This window comes from Dreissena polymorpha, chromosome 15 (genome assembly GCF_020536995.1).
Source record: "Dreissena polymorpha isolate Duluth1 chromosome 15, UMN_Dpol_1.0, whole genome shotgun sequence".
Lineage (NCBI taxonomy): Eukaryota > Metazoa > Mollusca > Bivalvia > Myida > Dreissenidae > Dreissena > Dreissena polymorpha.
The window spans coordinates 4,101,440-4,121,228 of record NC_068369.1 but is presented as its reverse complement, the minus strand read 5'-3'; the positions used below and the strand labels follow the sequence as shown (position 1 = coordinate 4,121,228).

At 35.9% G+C, this 19,789-nt stretch overlaps 2 protein-coding genes across 6 annotated transcripts; one reads left to right on the top strand and one right to left on the bottom strand.

The window, feature by feature from the left end:
• Positions 1–9,699: 9,699 nt before the first annotated feature.
• On the top strand, positions 9,700–11,264 carry LOC127860960 (putative nuclease HARBI1). Its single transcript, XM_052399292.1, has 2 exons — positions 9,700–9,962; positions 10,214–11,264. The coding sequence occupies exons 1-2, from the start codon at positions 9,757–9,759 to the stop codon at positions 11,226–11,228; spliced, it is 1,221 nt and encodes a 406-aa protein (XP_052255252.1). The 5' UTR covers positions 9,700–9,756; the 3' UTR covers positions 11,229–11,264.
• Positions 11,260–18,485, bottom strand: LOC127860959 (uncharacterized). 5 transcript variants are annotated; one of them, XR_008039980.1, is made up of 6 exons: positions 18,265–18,485; positions 17,727–17,818; positions 16,917–16,988; positions 14,876–15,379; positions 11,830–13,916; positions 11,260–11,680 (listed from the first exon to the last, which is right to left on the bottom strand). XR_008039980.1 is itself a non-coding variant. In XM_052399289.1 (5 exons), exons 1-5 carry the CDS (start codon positions 18,288–18,290, stop codon positions 13,279–13,281), a joined length of 1,332 nt encoding a protein of 443 aa, XP_052255249.1. In that variant the 5' UTR covers positions 18,291–18,485; the 3' UTR covers positions 11,260–13,278. The 5 variants fall into 5 exon arrangements, 2 of the variants coding, with proteins under 2 accessions (XP_052255249.1, XP_052255251.1); XR_008039979.1 differs by having other exon boundaries at positions 11,260–11,829; positions 11,978–13,916; XR_008039981.1 differs by having other exon boundaries at positions 11,978–13,916.
• Between the last annotated feature and the right edge of the window lie 1,304 nt (positions 18,486–19,789).

The window sequence follows — 19,789 nt, the reverse complement described above, 5'->3', positions numbered from 1 at the left end:
TGAAAGAAAACAATCAACGTAAACATTAAATACACATTTGACAATTCAACAAATTGAAGAACATGTATTGTTTATTACTTAATGCGGTGGTAACAAGATCTTGCAGCCCCCATGGCCGCTTTCATGACCGGTCGAATGAGTTTCATTAAACATCCTACACTATTTTCAGTTTTTCAGATTTCATTTGAAATTTAGTTCATGAAGTAATAATACAATTAAATATGTTTGTTGGTATAATTAACCCCCAAAGCCAATACTTTTTTGCGACGATCATTTGTTACGTGTTAATTAGATCATTTATATGTTTGTATAGCAAGATTTGTTACTTTGCGAATACTGATGTACTTCTTTATGTACTTGGTGCTTTAATTTCTATTGTAACATGTGCATGCTGGTAATAAAGCAATGTTATTATTAATGAAGTGTTTATTTTGATATACTTAAGATATTCATATGGAGATGATAGTGGAAACTAAATGAACTTAATAGACCACAAACAATCATCATTGGATTTATATTGTTATTTGTTATGAAACAATTGTTTTATTAACATATATACTCAGATTTTATATTCATTTAATCAATTTCATTAATAACATAGATACAAAACTCATAAATATCTACAAATATAAATGCATACAATTGATTATGCCAAAATACATATTAAATGGTATGTTTGCATAGTTAGTTGAAATAGCTTTCCGTAAACATCACAGAATGAAGCTGGGTCCGTCTCTGTCACTGTTGTTTTGATAATTCACTTGCCGCATAACACCTTCCGTGTGGTTTGATGGTGTTCATCTTATTCTAACACAGCTTCGCGCCTTAAAGCGTTACAAATCCTTCGACTAATCCTTGTCAAGTCTGAAAAACAACAGAAGTAAAACCCATTTTAAAGCAAGTGCTTTTACTTTCTTTGTCATTCATTTATAAAGAAAGGACCGAATTTAATAATCAGGCAGAAATATCAATCATGATATTTATTTTAAGACAATAAATATAAAAAAATAAAATATTATAGTTCAACATAACGTGTTTGTTAAAAAAGACCATTGGTTGGATAACAATTACGCAGTGTATTTTATTTAAAATTTATGTTCAATTAAACACACATTGTTTAAACATTACACAATTACTTCAGTATTCCATCAAGTAACATTTGGTTAATTTGATATATTTTCAGTACAGACTGACGTATGTGTTTTAGATTCTTACAAAACTGTGTTCAGATTAAATGCAGAACTGACGGGAAAATTCTTGCATACCACACATAGCATTTCAAAAATGTGTCCCACACATAGCATTATTTCATTTTTATACACAGACTCTGAATCAGGTGTATATGCGCAAACATACAATATATGCAGCTTCTCTATGAAGAATTACAATGTCCGCCCTATTTTTTAAACCTTCAACAATATTATAATGAACGTTTTTGTTGATTGTATAACAAATATACCACACATAGCATTTCACATTGTGTGTTTTCAAACACGCGGTTGCACTTTTTGGTAAAAAGACTTAATTAATTTTGTCGCAAACTTAACACAGTTGTGTATTTTGACAATGACCGGGCTCTCGTCTTTTTTTTTGAAAATGGTTTTGAATTAATGAAGAAATTATCCGAAACGTACCCGAAGCGATGGTTTGTTGACCAAAAATCGCCTTCATTCATTACTGACAGCTGGACGTCAGGAATTACACACTTTGATTTTGGGGTGCTATTTGTGAAACTTTTGGCTGTTTTGGACATACTTGGAAGATTTTCATCAAATAAAAGGTGTTTTATCATAGAAAGACGCTTCCTGCTGGCAACCACAACGACATATGTGTGCATTGTTTGATCTTTTATGCTGTTGCATTGTGTTATTCAATACACCTGTGAAATCATCGTTGGGTACCTTTACTCTTATTATATATATATAAGGACCAAATTTTTTTCCAAGTACCTGTTGTTTTTAATATGGAGTCAAACTTTAAAACGGTATATGGTACAATTTAAAAAATACAGGCGACCAAAGTGTACTTTCGTTTTCATCATGTTTTATGGCGGCATAGAACTGCTATACAAACTATAATTCGAAGTCTCAATAAAGTTGAAAATGGTCAAAATTTGAATAAACAATAAACACAGGCATTTACATTTCAGGTCACATTGAATTATTGAGGTTTGATCTTTATTTATCTGGTCATGTCTATATTTTGGATACCTAATAAACTTGGTCGCGTCTATTTTGGATAAAACCTAATACTAACCCTTTACGGCAAACCTTAGTGGTATTCAATATTACAAAAACGGTCTACTTTCTAGACCCTACGTGTTTATCTGTACAAGAAGGAAGTACTTTTTGGACACATCTCAAGGTTTAAAACCTGTTATGAACTTAACGCACTATCACCTTATTTCGTTTATTTGCGTTACACCGAACGGTATCTAAGTATGTACTTAAAAATTCGATAACTTTGTTAAAACATCATTTCAGATCTAATATTCACCGTATAAGATAAAATGACAACGAACTTTTAAGATAAAGTTAACCCTTTTACATAACCCTTTTTACATTTCCTTCTTAATAACGTGTAAACAAATAGCTTTGCACGCTATGAGTGCATTATTACGGTTACCGGCCTTCATTTTCACATATTTTAAGATATGCTCGAACGATTGAACTGTTATGCATGGGAACTTTGTTATTTTCAATATAAATGCTTCACGCGGGGTATACGGATACTTTGATAACAGATGGCACTTCGATACCAGATAACAACAAAAGCCACGCGAGAGAGGTAAGTTCATCAGATTTTTTTTAAGTTATCATATAGATTAGTTTTTTAGACAAGGCGCATGATCGAGTTTATAAATGGTGTATCCTTTTCTATTGCAAAGAAAAACATCACAGAAGAATGGTAGATTTCCCCTTCAAAATAGACAATTCGGTCGGAAAACAGCATAAACTGGATGAACAGTAAACATTTCAACAAAGTAAAACTACTTAGAAATATTGCAAGAAATTGTTTGATATTCCAGCATGTAGAGTAATCACTGTGCTTCAAATACTGAAATTTTGATAGTATTCAATGAAATATAAACGAAGATAGAGCATGTTTTAATAGGTTGTATTCATGAAGTTGTGGATACGTTGATTCCCGATATAGGGCACTTCGGATAACAGAGACTTTCAGCAAATTGGGCACTCTGATAACCGAGTTTTATCTTCTAACTGTATTTATGTATATTATGTATATTATGGCTATTCTTACATGTTGAAGTACGAATCAAGTTGCATTGTCAAGCCCGATACATTGGGAATCTATGCATAACGTAATTACAAACACATGTAAAATATAACCAATGGCTTTGTTCGTTTTCAAAAATCATCTTATCTTATCTTATCTTATTAATATTTTAAGTGCAAATTGTAAATAAGATTCAAATACTTATATCTGAAGTAATATATTTCAAGTGACGACCGAAAATAATTGTCTAAATAATAAACTTGTTTTTAAGTGGTAAATTGAGATTAAGAAAATTGAAAATACAACGGATCATGTGGATCAACACGACCGTGTTCAGTTGAACTTATAGCAGGACTCTAGATAAGGGGAGCAAGTGGTCTTTAAACGACCAATACACCTCATAAAATCCTTTGTAATTGGTACTCAGTAGAATCGCATCATGCGGACGATAATAATGCGTAGCCACAAAATTTAAAAGAGATTGGAAAACTCCCTTTATATTGAGCTTTACACTTCCCTTTCCCTTTTAGTATCATATTCCAAAGGGATACGAACATGTTTCGGTAATTCGTTTTTAGCTCATCTATTTTTTTGAAAAAAAAGAGCTATTGTCATCACCTTGGCGTCGGCGTCGGCGTCTGCGTCGGCGTCGGCGTCCGGTTAAGTTTTGCGTTTAGGTCCACTTTTCTCAGAAAGTATCAATGCTATTGCATTAAAACTTGGTACACTTACTTACTATCATGAGGGGACTGAGCAGACAAAGTAAGATAACTCTGGCGTGCATTTTGACAGAATTATGTGGCCTTTTTATACTTAGAAAATTGAAAATTTTGGTTAAGTTTTGTGTTGAGGTCCATTTTATTCCTTAAGTATCAAAGCTATTGCTTTCATACTTGCAACACTTACTAACTATCATAAGGGGACTGTGCAGGCAAAGTAATGTAACTATGACTGGCATTTTGACAGAATTATGTGCCCTTTTTATACTTAGAAAATTAAAAATTTGGTTAAGTTTTGTGTTTAGGTCCACTTTATTTCTACAGTATCAAAGCTATTGCTTTCATACTTGCAACACGTATTAACTATCATAAGGGGACTGTGCAGGCAAAGTTATGTAACTCTGACTGGCATTTGGACAGAATTATGGGCCCTTTATACTTAGAAAATTGAAAATTTTGTTACGTTTTTGTGTTTTGGTCCACTTTACCCCTAAAGAATCATAGATATTGCTTTCATTCTTGGAACACTCGCAAACTATCATAAGGGTACAGTAAAAGGACAAGTTGCATAACTCTGGTTGTCATTTTTACGGATTTATGACCCTTTTTTGACTTAGTAACTTTGAATATATGGTTTAATTTTGTGTTTTGATCCACTTTACTTCTAAAGTATCGAGGCTATTGCTTTCAAACTCCAAATACTTTCATGCTATCATGAAGTTACTGTACCTGGCAAGTTGAATTTTACCTTGACCTTTGAATGAACTTGACTCTCAAGGTCAAATTATAAAATTTTGCTAAAAATGCCATAACTTCTTTATTTATGATTAGATTTGATTGATACTTTGACAAAACTACTCTCACCTGACATACCACAATAGACTCCACCCAAACCATCCCCCGTGCCCTCCCTCCCCGAATCCCCCTCCCCCCGAATCCTCCCCCCGAATCCCCCCCGAATCCCCCCCGAATCCCCCCTATTTATTTTTTTAAGATCAAATCGCAAATGACCACCACACCTTCACACTATACTATACTCCCCCACCCCACTCCCCCAAACGGTTAAAAAACACAAATATTTATTTTTATTATTTTATGTTTGAAATACCGTCCAACCATTGCACCCAAGAATACCCCCCACCCCCCCGAATCCCCCCCCTATTTTTTTTTAAGATCATCTCACAAATGACCACCACACCCTCACACTATACTATACCCCCCCCCCCAAATTGTTTTTTTTGAAACGGTTAAAAACACAAATATTTATTTTTTATTATTTTATGGTTGAAATATCGTCCAACCATCGCACCCAAGAATACCCCCCCCCCCCGAATTCCCCCCTTTTTTTAAGATCATCTCTCAAATGACCACCACACCCTCACACTATGCTATACAACCCCCCCCCCCCCGAATCCCCCCCCCCCCATTTTTTTTAAAGATCATCCTACAAATGACCACCACACCCTCACACTATACTATACCCCCCCCCCCGAATCCTCCCCGAATCCCCTCCCTATTTTTTTTCAGATCATCTCACAAATGACCACCACACCCTCACACTATACTATACCCCCCCGACTCCCCCCAATTTTTTTTTTTTGAAACGGTTTAAAAACACAAATATTTATTTTTATTATTTTATGTTTGAAATACCGTCCAACCATTGCACCCAAGAATACCCCCACCCCCTCCTCCCCCGAATCTCCCCCCCTAATTTATTTTTTTAAGATCATCTCACAAATGACCACCACACCCTCACACTATACTATACCCTCCCACCCCACCCCAAATTTTTTTTGAAACGGTTAAAAAACACAAATATTTATTTTTATTATTTTATGTTTGAAATACCGTCCAACTATTGCACCCAAGAATACCCACCCCTCCCCCCTCCCCTCCCCCCGAATTCCCCCCCCCCTATTTTTTTTTAAAGATCATCTCACAAATGACCACCACACCCTACCCTCACACTATACCCCCCCCCCCCCCCCCCAATTTTTTTTTTAAACGGTTAAAAAACACAAATATTTATTTTTTATTATTTTATGTTTGAAATACCGTCCAACCATCGCACCCAAGAATCCCCCCCCCGAATTTTTTTTTGCATTTTTTTTTCGCATTTTTGGAAGATTATGTAATAAATGTCCACGCCCCCACACTATACACCCCTCTTCACTCCACCCATCCCTCCTTTGTGATTGAAAATGAGAGTCCATTCACCTTTAAAAAGAAAATAGATGAGCGGTCTGCACCCGCAAGGCGGTGCTCTTGTTAATTTACGTCATTACCTCCCATTTTATTTATTGCATGCTTACTATAGCAGTATTCCAAATCGAATTATGCAATTCTGATTGACTAAATAGCGTGAGTAATATCGGGTAAAAAGTATCGAGGTATCTGGAATCGAAGTGCCATTGTCTTTGAGATGATCGGTAAACGAAGTGTCCATGAAAATTTGGCATCCCACACTTAAAACATTTGAATTTCCTCAAATACGCCTTTCAACTAAAATTTAACGTGTTGTAACAATAATGGACTTATTGATATTTTATTTCGATTAGTTGGCACGTTCTTGATTTATTTCCTAGTATTTTTATTGTGTTGACATACATACTGATCATCGAATTCATGACGATTATCGATGAAATTTTATCTCTTTTTTTTATATAATCCACTGTTTTTTACACGACTTTTTGCTCCGCAATACGAAGTACTATACCATAAGAACTTAACTCTCGCGCGTGGCTTTTGTTGTTTTCTGGTACTACTACTGCTACTACTACTACTACTGCTACTACTACACTACTACTACTACTACAACTACAACAACAACAACTACTACTACTACTACTACTACTACTACTACTACTACTATTTCTACTACAACAACAACAACAACTACTACTACTACTACTAATAAAACTACTACTACTACTACTACTACTACTACTACTACTACTACTACTACTACTGCTACTACTTCTACTACTACTACTACTTCTACCACTACTACTACTACTACTACTACTACTACTACTACTACTACTACTACTACTACTACTACTACTACTACTACTACTACTACTACTACTACTACTACTACTACTACATCAACTACTACTTCTACTACTACTACTACTACTACTACTACTACTACTACTACTACTACTACTACTACTACTACTACTACTACTACTACTACTACTACTACTACTACTACTACTTCTGCTGTTGCTACTGCCGCTTTTGCGGTTGCTGCTGCTGCTACTACTACTACTACTACTACTACTACTACTACTACTACTACTACTACTACTACTACTACTTCTACTACTACTACTACTACTACTACTACTACTACTTCTACTACTACTACTACTACTACTGCTACTACTACTACTGCTACTACTACTATTACTACTACTTCTTCTACTACTGCAGCTACTTCTGCTACTGCTGCTACTGCTGCTACTCCTCCTACTGCTGCTACTGCCGTTACTTCTGCTACTGCTGATACTGCTACTTCTGCTGCTACTGATGCTACTGCTGTTGCTGCTTCTGCTGCACCTGCTACTGCTGCTGCTGCTACTGATGCTTCTGTTACTGCTTCTACTGCAGCTACTACTACTACTACAACATCTACTTATACTGTTACTTCTGCTACTGCTGCTACTGCAGCAGCTGCTGCTACTGCTGCTACTGCTGCTACTGCTGCTACTGCTGCTACTGCTACTGCTGCTGCTGCTGCTGCTGCTGTGCTATGTAGCTTCTGCTGCTGCTGTTATTGCTGCTACTAGATGCCGCTATTTTTACTTAAGCTGAAATAGTTACTATAACACCTTGCTTTCAGATGAAAAAATTACTCCCACACCGGTCGACATACGACACTTGAGCGATATTTGCTCGATATATCGCCCGTGTGTCGTATTGAGCGTCGAGAGAATGTCCTGCGTCGAGAGAATGTCGTGTGTCGACCTTGTGATCTTTAGGTCGACAGGCGACATTTTCGCGATATATCATATTGAATGTCGCGCGTCGTATCGTGCGTCGAGGGAATGCCAAGTGTCGCGCTCGAAGGTCGACACACGACATTCAAGCAACATTCAAGCGACATTCTCTCGACGCTCGATACGACGCGCGACAATTCAGTCGACAGTCAAGATTTTCTGCGATATTTTTTTTTCTAAAACCCAGCGCGATATGCGACACTCAAATATTGATTGTCGCATGATTGCCTCGCGTCGTATTGAGCGTCGAGAGAATGTCGCTTGAATATCGTGTGTCGACCTCGAAGGTCGACACGCGACACTCAACTTGGCCCTATCCGGATTCCGTACTACATTTTGTCGAGTGTCATATCGTGCGCGTCGCGCGTCGTATCGTGCGTCGAGCAAATGTCGAATGTCGACCTTGGGAATTTTAGGCCGACATTTGCGCGACATTTTCTCGATATAGTGTCGAGTGTCATATCGCATGTCGCGAGTCGTATCGTGCGTCGCTCAAATGTCGAGTGTCGCGCTCGAAGGTCGACACACGACAATTGAAGTCGACATGCGAAGCGACACGCAACATTCATCGCGACGCACGATATGACTGTGACAATACAGTCGAGGGTCAAGATCTTTGGACATTTTTATTTTTTTTCTAAAATCCACCGCCATATGCGAAACTCAAATCTTGATTGTCGCATGTCGGCTTCAAATGTCGAGTGTCATTTCGTGCGTCGCTTGAATGCCGGCGTCGATCTCGAAGGTTGACACGCGACAATAAACGTGGCCATTTTCGGATTCCGTATGTAACCATTAAGTGCCCTAGCAATAAACATGTGTTTATAGTTTAGGGAAAACTTTCATAGTTTGTTCAAAAACTTGATTCCGTTTCCACTATCTAATTGCTGAAAGTTTGAATTTGGTTACCTCTTTTGTCTTTATATATATGTTTTTAAATGAGTCATGAAAACAATGTAAGTTACTCGTTGAAACGAGTAAATAAGTCGTACGAAAAAGTTTTTAAGGATTGGGAACGACCTAGGAATTCTTGGTTAAGACATTCCTAACTCTTGGTTACAACGTAGCTGACTCTTAGGAACAACACAATGTTTTAGTGGATAGGGTAAGTAAATATTTCGTTCCTATGACTAACTATCTCGTTTCCACGACTTACGTACGCGTTCCCACGAGCAATGTATATACGAAACTGGTTAGGCTTGTTTTGAAGGCACAAGTTTGCGACCCACTAGCGGGGTGTTTTGAAAATAAATTTATAGATTAACTACATTTTTTCTTAAAACAATCAACACTATTACATTGTACCTAAATGGATGACGGCTATAAAATGGAGGAATATACATTGTAAAATACATGCGCAAATTTAGAGGGATAGAACGTCGATATTCGCCTTTAAGCTTTAAACATAGAGGATATTTGTTGGATTCGGTGGATTATCGATTTAATTCACGAGTGATCATATAAAATAATATTTTCACGAGTGGCGCAGCCACGAGTGAAAATACATATTTTCTATGATCACGAGTGAATTAAAATCGATATTCCACCGAATCCAACAAATTTTCTTTTTATTTTATGCTTTGTTGATCGTTTATATACATTGTTTAAGAGTTTTATTAAAGAATTTCGCTGGGATAATGACGTCATTTCGTAAAAAAATGACGTCATTTCACAGTAAACAGTCGATAATTTTCAATGATAATTTTCACTGTTTGAAACAGTGAAATTATCAGTTTTAAATCACTGATATTTCTCTGGGGGCGTTCCATTCGACCATTCTGGACGCGTCTAGCATGTTCTGTCCAGAATGCGTGATTGGAATAAAACGGAATACGGGAGTGTCCGGGACGTGTGAACGGAACACGGTACGCCAAACCAAAATGGCTGACAATAATATAAACATTCCTTTGCTCATTTCCTTGTTGGAAGATTCTGACGAAGAATCCGATGCCGTAGGTGAAGAAACTATGACATTATTGATGGGAGCAGCCTCTTCGCTGTAAGGAATTTAACGATTAGGGCTAAACACTCACTGTTTCGTAGTTTCAGGCTGATTTTAAATGTAAAGGTGCCATGTAAAAGATCATAATCTATAAAATATACGTGGACATTATAAAATGTGGCGGCCGTTTAGAGCTATTTTTCTAAGTCACGACCCATTTTTTAAAAATGCGAGAGGAACTCCTTCCCTTCATATGATTTTTAGGCTATGACTCTTTCCTTACCTTTGTTTTAACTGTTCTATTTCAGGCCACAGGAATTAAAGGCAAAGATTATGGACTATACAGAATCAGTTGTGCCATTTTACGACGATATGAGCTTTCGCCGTAAGTTCAGAATGTCAAAAGGGACTTTCCATATTCTTAGTCAATACCTTAAGGATCTTCCAGAGTTCAGTTTTGATCATCCTGGAGGTAAAGAGCATGTGTCAGTAGAAAAACAGTTGTTGATGACATTGTGGTACCTTGGAAGTTGTGATACAATAGATAAAATGGGAGATCGATTTGGTATTTCTACGTCGTCTGTTATTCGCTGCAGAAACAGAATATTAGCAGCAGTGAATAGACACCTCAAGCGGCGTTTCATAGTATGGCCAAACGCACAAAAGATTCCAGAAGTTGAAGAGCATTTTGGTCAGAGGAATGGTTTTCCAGGAATAATAGGAGCCCTCGATGGATCCCACATTGAAATAAAAAAGCCAACACTACATGGAAATTCATATATCAACAGAAAAGGGTATGCGTCCCTGCAGGTACAAGCAGTTTGCACCGATGACATGCTGTTTATCCACATCTTTACTGGTTATCCCGGAAGTTGCCATGATGCCAGGATCTTGAGAAACTCTGATTTATGGCAGAATGGTCCGAATCTGTGTGGAGAAAACCACATTATTGCAGATGCAGCCTACCCCACCCGTAAATGGCTTTTAACCCCTTACAGAGACAACGGGCACTTGAATGCTGCTCAAAAGAAATATAACAAATACCATTCGTCGTGCCGTGTTGTTATAGAACGTGCTTTTGCTTTACTTAAAGGCAGGTTCAGGCGTTTGAAGTACATTGATGCAAGTGTGAAAACTGCAGTTATTATTATAATGTGCAGTTGTATTTTCCATAACATATGCCTAATAAACCATGACGATGTAAACGAATTTCTTGAAGATGCCGACATGCTAGATCCAGTTTTAAATCCCATTTGTGTACATGACAATTATAACGACGAAGGAGTTCGTAAAAGGGACTTGATAGCTGCTGGTCTGATTTAAAGTCTGTGTACAATATAATAAAACTTCAAACTGTAATTTTCTTTTTTATTCTAACGATAAATCTTATTTAAACATAATTAAACATGAACAAGAGATAAAACCTTAAAACTCTTGGAATGTAGAGAACAGTTCTGAATAGTGCAAATGATAACGTAACATATAACATATGAACACATAAAAACAAATCAGGAAAATGATAATAAGATCTAAATGTACATGATTTTAAAGCAATTTATGAGATCAGTTCGAATAATAAGAGTTATATGTTCCAGCAATAAATGTTCTATGAACACTGTTTCATCAGTTCTTTAGATAATCCTGACTAAAAAGCCTGGCATAATTAATAAAATCTTGAAAAGATAGCAATATAAACAAGAGATGTGTTTGTCAGAAACACAATGCCCCCTAATGCATTGCTTTTTTTACCTTTGACCTTGAAAGATGTCCTTGACCTTTCACCACTCAAAATGTGCAGCTCCATGAGATACTTATGCATGCCAAATATCAAGTGGCTATGTTCAATACTTCAAAAGTTATTGCAAAACTTTACTATATTAATTTTTTTAATTTTCGGCCTTTGACCTTGAAAGATGACCTTGACCTTTCACCACTCAAAATGTGCAGCTCCATGAGATACACATGCATGCCAAATATCAAGTTGCTATGTTCAATAATTCAAAAGTTATTGCAAAACTTTACTATATTAAAGTTTTAAATTTTGACCTTTGACCTTGAAGGATGACCTTGACCTTTCACCACTCAAAATGTGCAGCTCCATGAGATACACATGCATGCCAAATATCAAGTTGCTATGTTCAATATTTTAAAAGTTATTGCAAAACTTTACTGTAAGGTTAAAGTTTTGGGACAGAATAACAGACAGAAAGACAGACAGACAGGCCAGAAACAATATACCCCCGATCATTCGATCCGGGGGCATAAAAATTATTGTCCTAACTAAAAGTTGAAATACATCAACCCCTTAATAAAAATCAAATACTTAACACTAGAAATAAATACATTTGTTGTTGGATATTTGAAAAAAAAAACATGTTTACAAGTGTATATTATTTTTAAGCAATGATGTTCTAATAAACTCATTACAACCAATGCGATCATACAAGGTAATTTTTGGAAAGAAGGAAATGTGCGCTTCTTAAATCAGACAGAAGTTGGTCGACAGTGTAAATTTTTTGATTTTTCATTTAAGGATTGTTGTAATCAAAATGCAACTTTGACATTAATACTGTGCTGATTCCAGTGAATTAACAAACACTGATGCATGTTACAATACATTCCTATTACTGTACTGATTCCAGATAATGAACAGACACTGATGCATATAGCAATAAATTACAATGTTGTTTAATGTAAATAAATGTGGTACTGACATATTTTAAGGATTCATTTAAATTAATGTGTCTGTATAGTTTTGTTTGCTGCTGAGTTTATTACAAATGATACCAAAGGGAAACTTCACATTAAGTATCTAGTGATTCAACAATAACAATTTCAAGATCCACTCACATTTAAAAAATTGTTGTTAACTTGTTTAATTAATTTGAATCAGTCTATGAATTTTTTACCAACCAGAAAGAAATATGATTAAAATACTGTCAGATTATTTAACCGCCAAATATTTACAACTGGTTCATTTATCTATAGCATAAACTTTGCCCTAAAATGAAACAATTCAAACTGTGCCAACAGAACAAAGAATAAAATTGCCAAACAATGAACAACAGTTACGCCACTAGCCACTAACTCAACTGGCTTTACCGTAAGCACCACTTTACCAAAAAAACAACACTTCAATGTAAGTCCATTTTACAAAGTATATGACTGCTAAAAAAACTTTAAACACAAGGCAGGAATTACAACTAGCTGAAAATACATTCATACCAAAATGTAAGCAATCAGTTAAAACAACACTCAATAGCATTATATGAATAATGTCAAATCTTGAATCTAGTAACACTAGTAGCCTAAACCATATTTTTGAATGCCAATAACCAATCATATTTAACAACCAAGAATAAAACCAGGCCCATCATTTATAAGGACTGTTTTTTTTATCAGTAGACAACTGAATATAATATGCAAATTTTGGTCTGTGCAAAACATTTTGACTTACAGCATCTAAAACCTGATGACCAAAGGAAATGCGACCATAATAGAGTTCGAGAACATTGCCTAAATCTTCATCACAACCGGTACAAATAGGCAGTGAAACTGACTTGAGTCTAGGCAGAGAATCTATGACATGTTTGAGCACTGTCGGGGTTAGTGACAAGTGAGAGGAGACAACTTCAAAATATTCTAAATTTGGACATTTAGTGCAAATGCTAGCAATCTCTTGATCGCCAAAAAATGGACCAACCAATTTCAATTTCTTCAATACTTTAAAGCATTCCAGATTTTCGATTATAGCTGTGTGACTGACGTTGCCAGTTTGATATACAATTGTTAATTGTTCTAATTTTGGACAAACACATAAGAAACTAAACAGTTCTTCACAAAGCTGATATTCTGCAAGTGTCACATAATTCAGGCGACTGGCAATGACAGCAGCAAATCTTGTGCACACAAGTCTTGCAGAATTTAGCAATTCAAGGTTATCAACATTTTCCACTAATATCCTGATGAGTATTTCATCTGGCAAATCCAGTAAAGACAGATTTCTTTCACCTGAAATTAAAGCACATTCTGAGCCTATGTCCTAAATCACCACAACATTCTAATGTATTTTTCTCATAAATAACAAATTATAAAATGCATTTTTAACTGAGCATAAACTAGAGCTTTGTCATTGAATGCGACAAATACCCCCACATTGCTTTGACACATGATATACAACCTGAGTATTGTTAAATATTTTGTCAAAATATTGTGAAATAAATCAATCCATGGTGAAGTTACTTCTGAGTTTCAAATTTGAACTGATTCCAACAATTACCTTAGTGTGACCTTCACATTGTAGGAGATATTATTAAAGGGGGGTACCATTTTCATACAGTTATGATGGGTATTTATAAAATAAATAATGAGGAAGAAGTTTGCTCCACAATATAAGACTGCCATTATACACTATATGGCGAAGTTCAAGGGGACATAACTCTGCAATTAGTGAATGGCATGGCCTGAAAATTACATCTTGCACATGAATATTTGATATTGATAATATATATGAAGTTTTAATTCAATCCCTTGAAAAATGTGGAAGAAGTTTGCTCCACAAAGTTGTGTTGTTTTGTACACTATATATGGCTAAGTTCAAGTGCACATAACTCTGCAATGAGTGAATGCTGAATGGTGCATTTTAAATAGGTTAGAAAAAAGAATTTAAGGTGGTGCGTAAGAGCTTTGGCTCAGTATATTTACTTATAACAGCTTCATATTAACTGTGACATAAAAACATACATAAATGAGTAGCCCAACAGACAGGAATAAATCATAATCATTCCTTTGAAACAATATTTTCAAATGTCCTTATTTATTTTTAGACACTGTATCTATCAATCGAGAAAGAAGTGCTAATTTCTCTTGATGCATTCTTTCCTTCCTAGAAACTTCTTCTTTTCGATGCTCTTCTTGGGCTTCTATGTAACTTTTCATGACTCCGACCATTTCTCCTGAGGCCGACTTACGCTTTTTTCTTGCTGGTACTGGATCCTCTCCGTTGTCTTCAGAATCATCCAAGGTGGAACCACAAACCGATCCTGTCTCAATGTGACTACTCAATGTCATTACTGGGCTAACAATGGGATCTTTCCCAAAGTATTCATCAAGTTGACTTTCATACTCGTACTTTTTCTTTCCAGACCCACTGGTTGTATTCTGGTCTTTTATATGTTTATATCCTCTTTGCAAAGTTTTCCAACGTCCTGCAATTTGGTCTGCATTATACATATGGGAATGTGCAACCATAACTTTAGCAATGTCCTGAAATACCCTCTTCTTTGTTGTAAATCCCTTGTCCATTTGCTCTTTTCGCGTCTTCATTTCGTTTATCAGTAAGAGTGTGGCAGCTTTACTCCAAGAAGTTGATTTCTCACTCTCGTCAGAGGTGATACATGTGGTGCCTGTGCCTGTGTTGCCTTCTTCCATGTTGTCGCAATTTTCATCATGGTCAGGTTGACTGTCTACTTGCTCTGAAAATATGAATTAATAATTATTGTTCTACCCTTACATAATTGAAACAGTATTTTCATCTCCTAACAAAAACTATCACAAGACTGGTTAAAATCACATAAACAATACCTGTCATTAAAGTGAGCTAATGTCAATGTTGAACATTGAACAAGAGCTGTTCATAAGACAGCATGCTCGACTAAAACATTAGCAAGTGACCTTAAATTTGACCGCAAAGACACGAGTAAGGTTTCAATTGAATACCCATAGCAATTTTTAAAAATGTTGCTGCATGCAAATTTTAAACCAAGATATGTTATGTACAAAAAGGTGTATAATTGATTTAAAAGTCAAGCCAGGAGTATGAGGCTTGGTCAGTGACCTAACATAATGACCCCAATAACATGTGTGAAGTTTCAATTAATTCCCTTTATTAGTTTATGACATAGCAAATCGAAACGCAACAAGAGATGTGTTTGTCAGAAACACAATGCCCCCTACTGCCTCGCTTGGATTTCATTTTTATATTATATCCCTTTAAAAAATATTACTTCCCTTGTAAAAATTATCTGTGCCTGCCAAATAATAAATAGAAGTTATCTCACTTTAAAGTGTGTTACTTCCCTTGGATTTATTTTGGCCTTTGACCTTGAAGAATTACCTTGACCTTTCACCACTCAAAATGTGCAGCTCCATGAGATACACATTCATGCCAAATATCAAGTTTCTATATTCAATACTGAAAAAGTTATGGGAAATTTTTAAGTTTTCGGACGGACGGACAGACGGATGGGCTGACAGACAATTCAATGCTTAAATGCCACCCTACCGGGGGCATACAAAATTTCAACAAAGTGTGACGTCGTTCTGTGACTCTAAATCCACGGGTAAGTCAGTTATCAATTGTAAACCCTTGTCCCGTTCCTGTCAGTGTGACCTCATTTTCTAGCATACTGTACTTTAAGTCAATACTTGTCATCTTGTGAAGTCAAACTTTCCAAAAAACACCCGGGTCTCAAGGTTACTGACCAAAATTGATTTAACCGTTGTCATATTTCTGCCCTTCTGACCTTGCCCTTTTGACTACCATAATGAATTCAAAGTCACACTTGACCTGTATTTCACATTTTGTCTCACAAGTGTGTACCAATAATCAGTAATTATTTCAAACCTTCATTTGTAGGGCTATATCTCAATTTTGTGAAAAAAAATGTAAACAAGGGCTGTTTGTAAAACATGCATGCCCCCATATGGGCTGTCAGTTGTAATGGCCGCAATTGTGTGAATACGTTTTTTGTCACTGTGACCTTGACCTTTGACCTAGTGACCAGAAAATCAATAGGGGTCATCTGCCAGTCATGATCAATGTACTTATGAAGTTTCATGATCCTAAGCATAAGCGTTCTTAAGGTATCATCCAGAAACCATCTGGTGGACGGACCGACCTACCGACGGACTGAGGTGCAAAACAATATACCCCCTCTTCTTCGAAGAGGGGCATAAATATATCATTAGTCGTATACAAGTTATGTACTGTGTGCACATTTCAATCAATACCTGAAAAATCAGCTACATTTGTCGTCCATGTATGGCTTATCAATTCATAGGCATGGTGCCGTTTCATTGGATCTGAAACAAAAATGAGTAAAATGAACAAAGACGCAGAAATTCGTCTTCACAATTATTCAAAGGATTCTATCAAAATGAAATGGACTAGTGTATGTAACATGTTACAACAATCAACAATTTTAATAATCTCAAGGAATACTCCAAGTTTTAAAACCTCATTATCAATGAAATGCCTTTAACATTTTTTTTAAAGGATGTTGAATCATTCCAATAGTAGTGTCTTCATGCGCCTAATGGTAGAGTATAACTACCATGGCATGTTTGACATACTGTTAACCTGAAATACCGTTGTGATTACTTAATAACGGAGTACAATAATAATACACTTTATTCGAAAAATAAATGTAAAATTTCCATTATAAAAATAATGTAAATTTGCCAGATCCTTACAGATTTTGCTACCTTGTTTTGGTTCACTGAATATTTTTGCTTTTTCATTCTTATTTTTTTTTAAAGATTCTGTTGTCTACAGTTTCAATAACTATTACAGACCATTCACCGATTAAATTTATCAAGTAACTGTTAATATTGGACTAAGGTACATGTAAAAATGATAATAAAACAGATTACTGTTAATACTAACTTAATAGTACACACAGAGTAAATTTACAACTTTTCAAACAAAGTACATTTACTCCCATTTTTTTAATCTGGGAGTACAATAACATTTACTCTCTTGTTTATGAATCCACGAGTACATTTACTCCCATATGTAAAGGCCCTGCCAATTATGGTTACCTGAAGAATTCAAAGCTTCAACCATCTGAGGGGATACTTTCAGAAATCTGGATTCTTTTGTAACTGGATCCTGCAGCTGGATAACAAGCTCACTGAAAAAAGTAAATGTTCTATTTGCACAGGGAAGCTTGATATTACAACCACACACTTCAAAAAATGCTGTGTAGTTTGGGAATAAGTCATTTTAGGCCTAAGAAAGGTAAGTTGAATTTTATCAGCCAGATGGACCTTATATCTTTGGGTATTGGATTAACAGAATGGTTTCGCACCCTGTTGCATATAAATTTCAATGATTCATGATTTTCATAATTACACTATGAATTTATCAATAATCACCATTTTGCTATTTGGGTCTTTCAGAAAATTGTTTTTCATCGCGAATTTTTGTGACAATTGACGTGTACATTTCGCATCGCCGTATGGTGTATGCAGAATCGTTTCTCATCAAAGTATTATAGTCTGATTAGACGCAACAAATACAAATATACAGATTATAACTCACAACACTCATGAAAACTGGAAATAATTTTTATTTTACCTATCGTTCGATGCTTTGTCTGCCATCTTGGATTCCGCACTACACCAGCTCGATTGCGGGGACGGTTGGAACGTGTTCTGCACGTGGTTCCGTCTTATTCCATTGCGATTCTCTATGTCCCGGATGTTACAGACGGTGAATGGAACGCACCCTCTATAAACCCCCGGAAAGCATAAAATAAATGACGTTTAATTGGCGTCGTACTGGAGTGCGGCGACTAGTATGTAATGCATTTTTTTCGCCTATGGGAGGAGAAGTTATTTTACGGATCAATGTATATATTTTTGTATTAAGAATATCTTGCATAGTGGTGATTGTTTGTGTAAATTAGTGTAAATAAGTACTGCATTTGTGCCTACTACATTTATTACAACATTTATTGCGAATAATGCAAAGCTTATTGTTTTAATTAATAACTGATCCACAACTGATCACAGGGGAAAGGTCACAGGGACTGGGCAAATACGCGAAACTTTCTGGTTTTGTATAAAAACAAATGATGTTTTGAATAAAAACAAAACATAATCAAACTATATTTATTTTGTTGTTTTTCTAATTTGCTTATTTAGTGGAGAATCAATGTAGTACGTTATTTGACGACCTATCGCGCAAGCAAGTTTATTGGAAGGCGTAGTGGTACGAAAACGTACAATGTATTAGTTCATTAATAGACATATAATAAAGATCGCTATACACAACTTCACCAAATAGCAGTACATAATTGAATGTCAGCCGGAATAGCTCAGTTGGGAGAGCGTTAGACTGAAGTTGTTTACGCAACAGTCATCTCAAGGCCCCCGGTTCAATCCCGGGTTCCCGCATGAACGGAACAGTTCGGCGTCTGACAATTTTTCCAGTCAGGTAAATAAATATAATTAAGCTTTATTTTATGTAGACATTTTAAAATCCATTTAACTAGAATTGAACATTTTTAATAAAATTAATGGATGCAACGTGGTGACAACGTTAATTAAAATATCTTACATCACTTAAATATCTTATAAAAAATACACGTGTTTTTATATTAACAAATAAATGCAAACAACACATCTATTATCCATGTATTTTTATGGTTGTCTATCATAGGCCCTAAGTACTATCCCTACCACATATTGAGCGCGAAGCGCGACACGTATTATTGATTGTAACTATAAGTCGCGATAAAGGAAGCAGTCGCTTATCAAGGAGGAGCTTTGTCCCAGCAACCCGTTTCCCCTGAGTCAAGCACTCCTCGGATTTTTTTTAAAGAACCACATATAGAGCGCGAAGCGCGACATGTATTACTATCCAGGTGGTATGGGCCCTTTAGAATTATCCGACCATTACGTCCATAGTTATCTTCCCAAACTTGCACAGGTTTTTTTATCAATGAGGACCCAACCCAAACTCTATATTAGCAATATCGGACCATAAGTCCAGAATTATGTCTCTTTGAATTTAAACATAAAAACGAAAAACTGCTTGGTTAGGTGATTATGTAAACATTTTTCATCAGATTCTTTCCAAACTTACAGTGTCTTCATAT

Excerpts from the sequence above, each read along its gene's own strand:
- LOC127860960 (XM_052399292.1), top strand. The coding sequence starts at position 9,757 with ATGTTCTGTCCAGAATGCGTGATTGGAATAAAACGGAATACGGGAGTG. Across the intron at positions 9,963-10,213 it reads ATGGGAGCAGCCTCTTCGCT|GCCACAGGAATTAAAGGCAA; the intron begins GTAAGGAATTTA and ends GTTCTATTTCAG.
- LOC127860959 (XM_052399289.1), bottom strand. The coding sequence starts at position 18,290 with ATGGCAGACAAAGCATCGAACGATAG. Across the intron at positions 16,989-17,726 it reads TGAAGCTTTGAATTCTTCAG|ATCCAATGAAACGGCACCAT; the intron begins GTAACCATAATT and ends TTTTTGTTTCAG. Across the intron at positions 13,917-14,875 it reads AGTACCAGCAAGAAAAAAGC|GTGAAAGAAATCTGTCTTTA; the intron begins GTAAGTCGGCCT and ends CTTTAATTTCAG.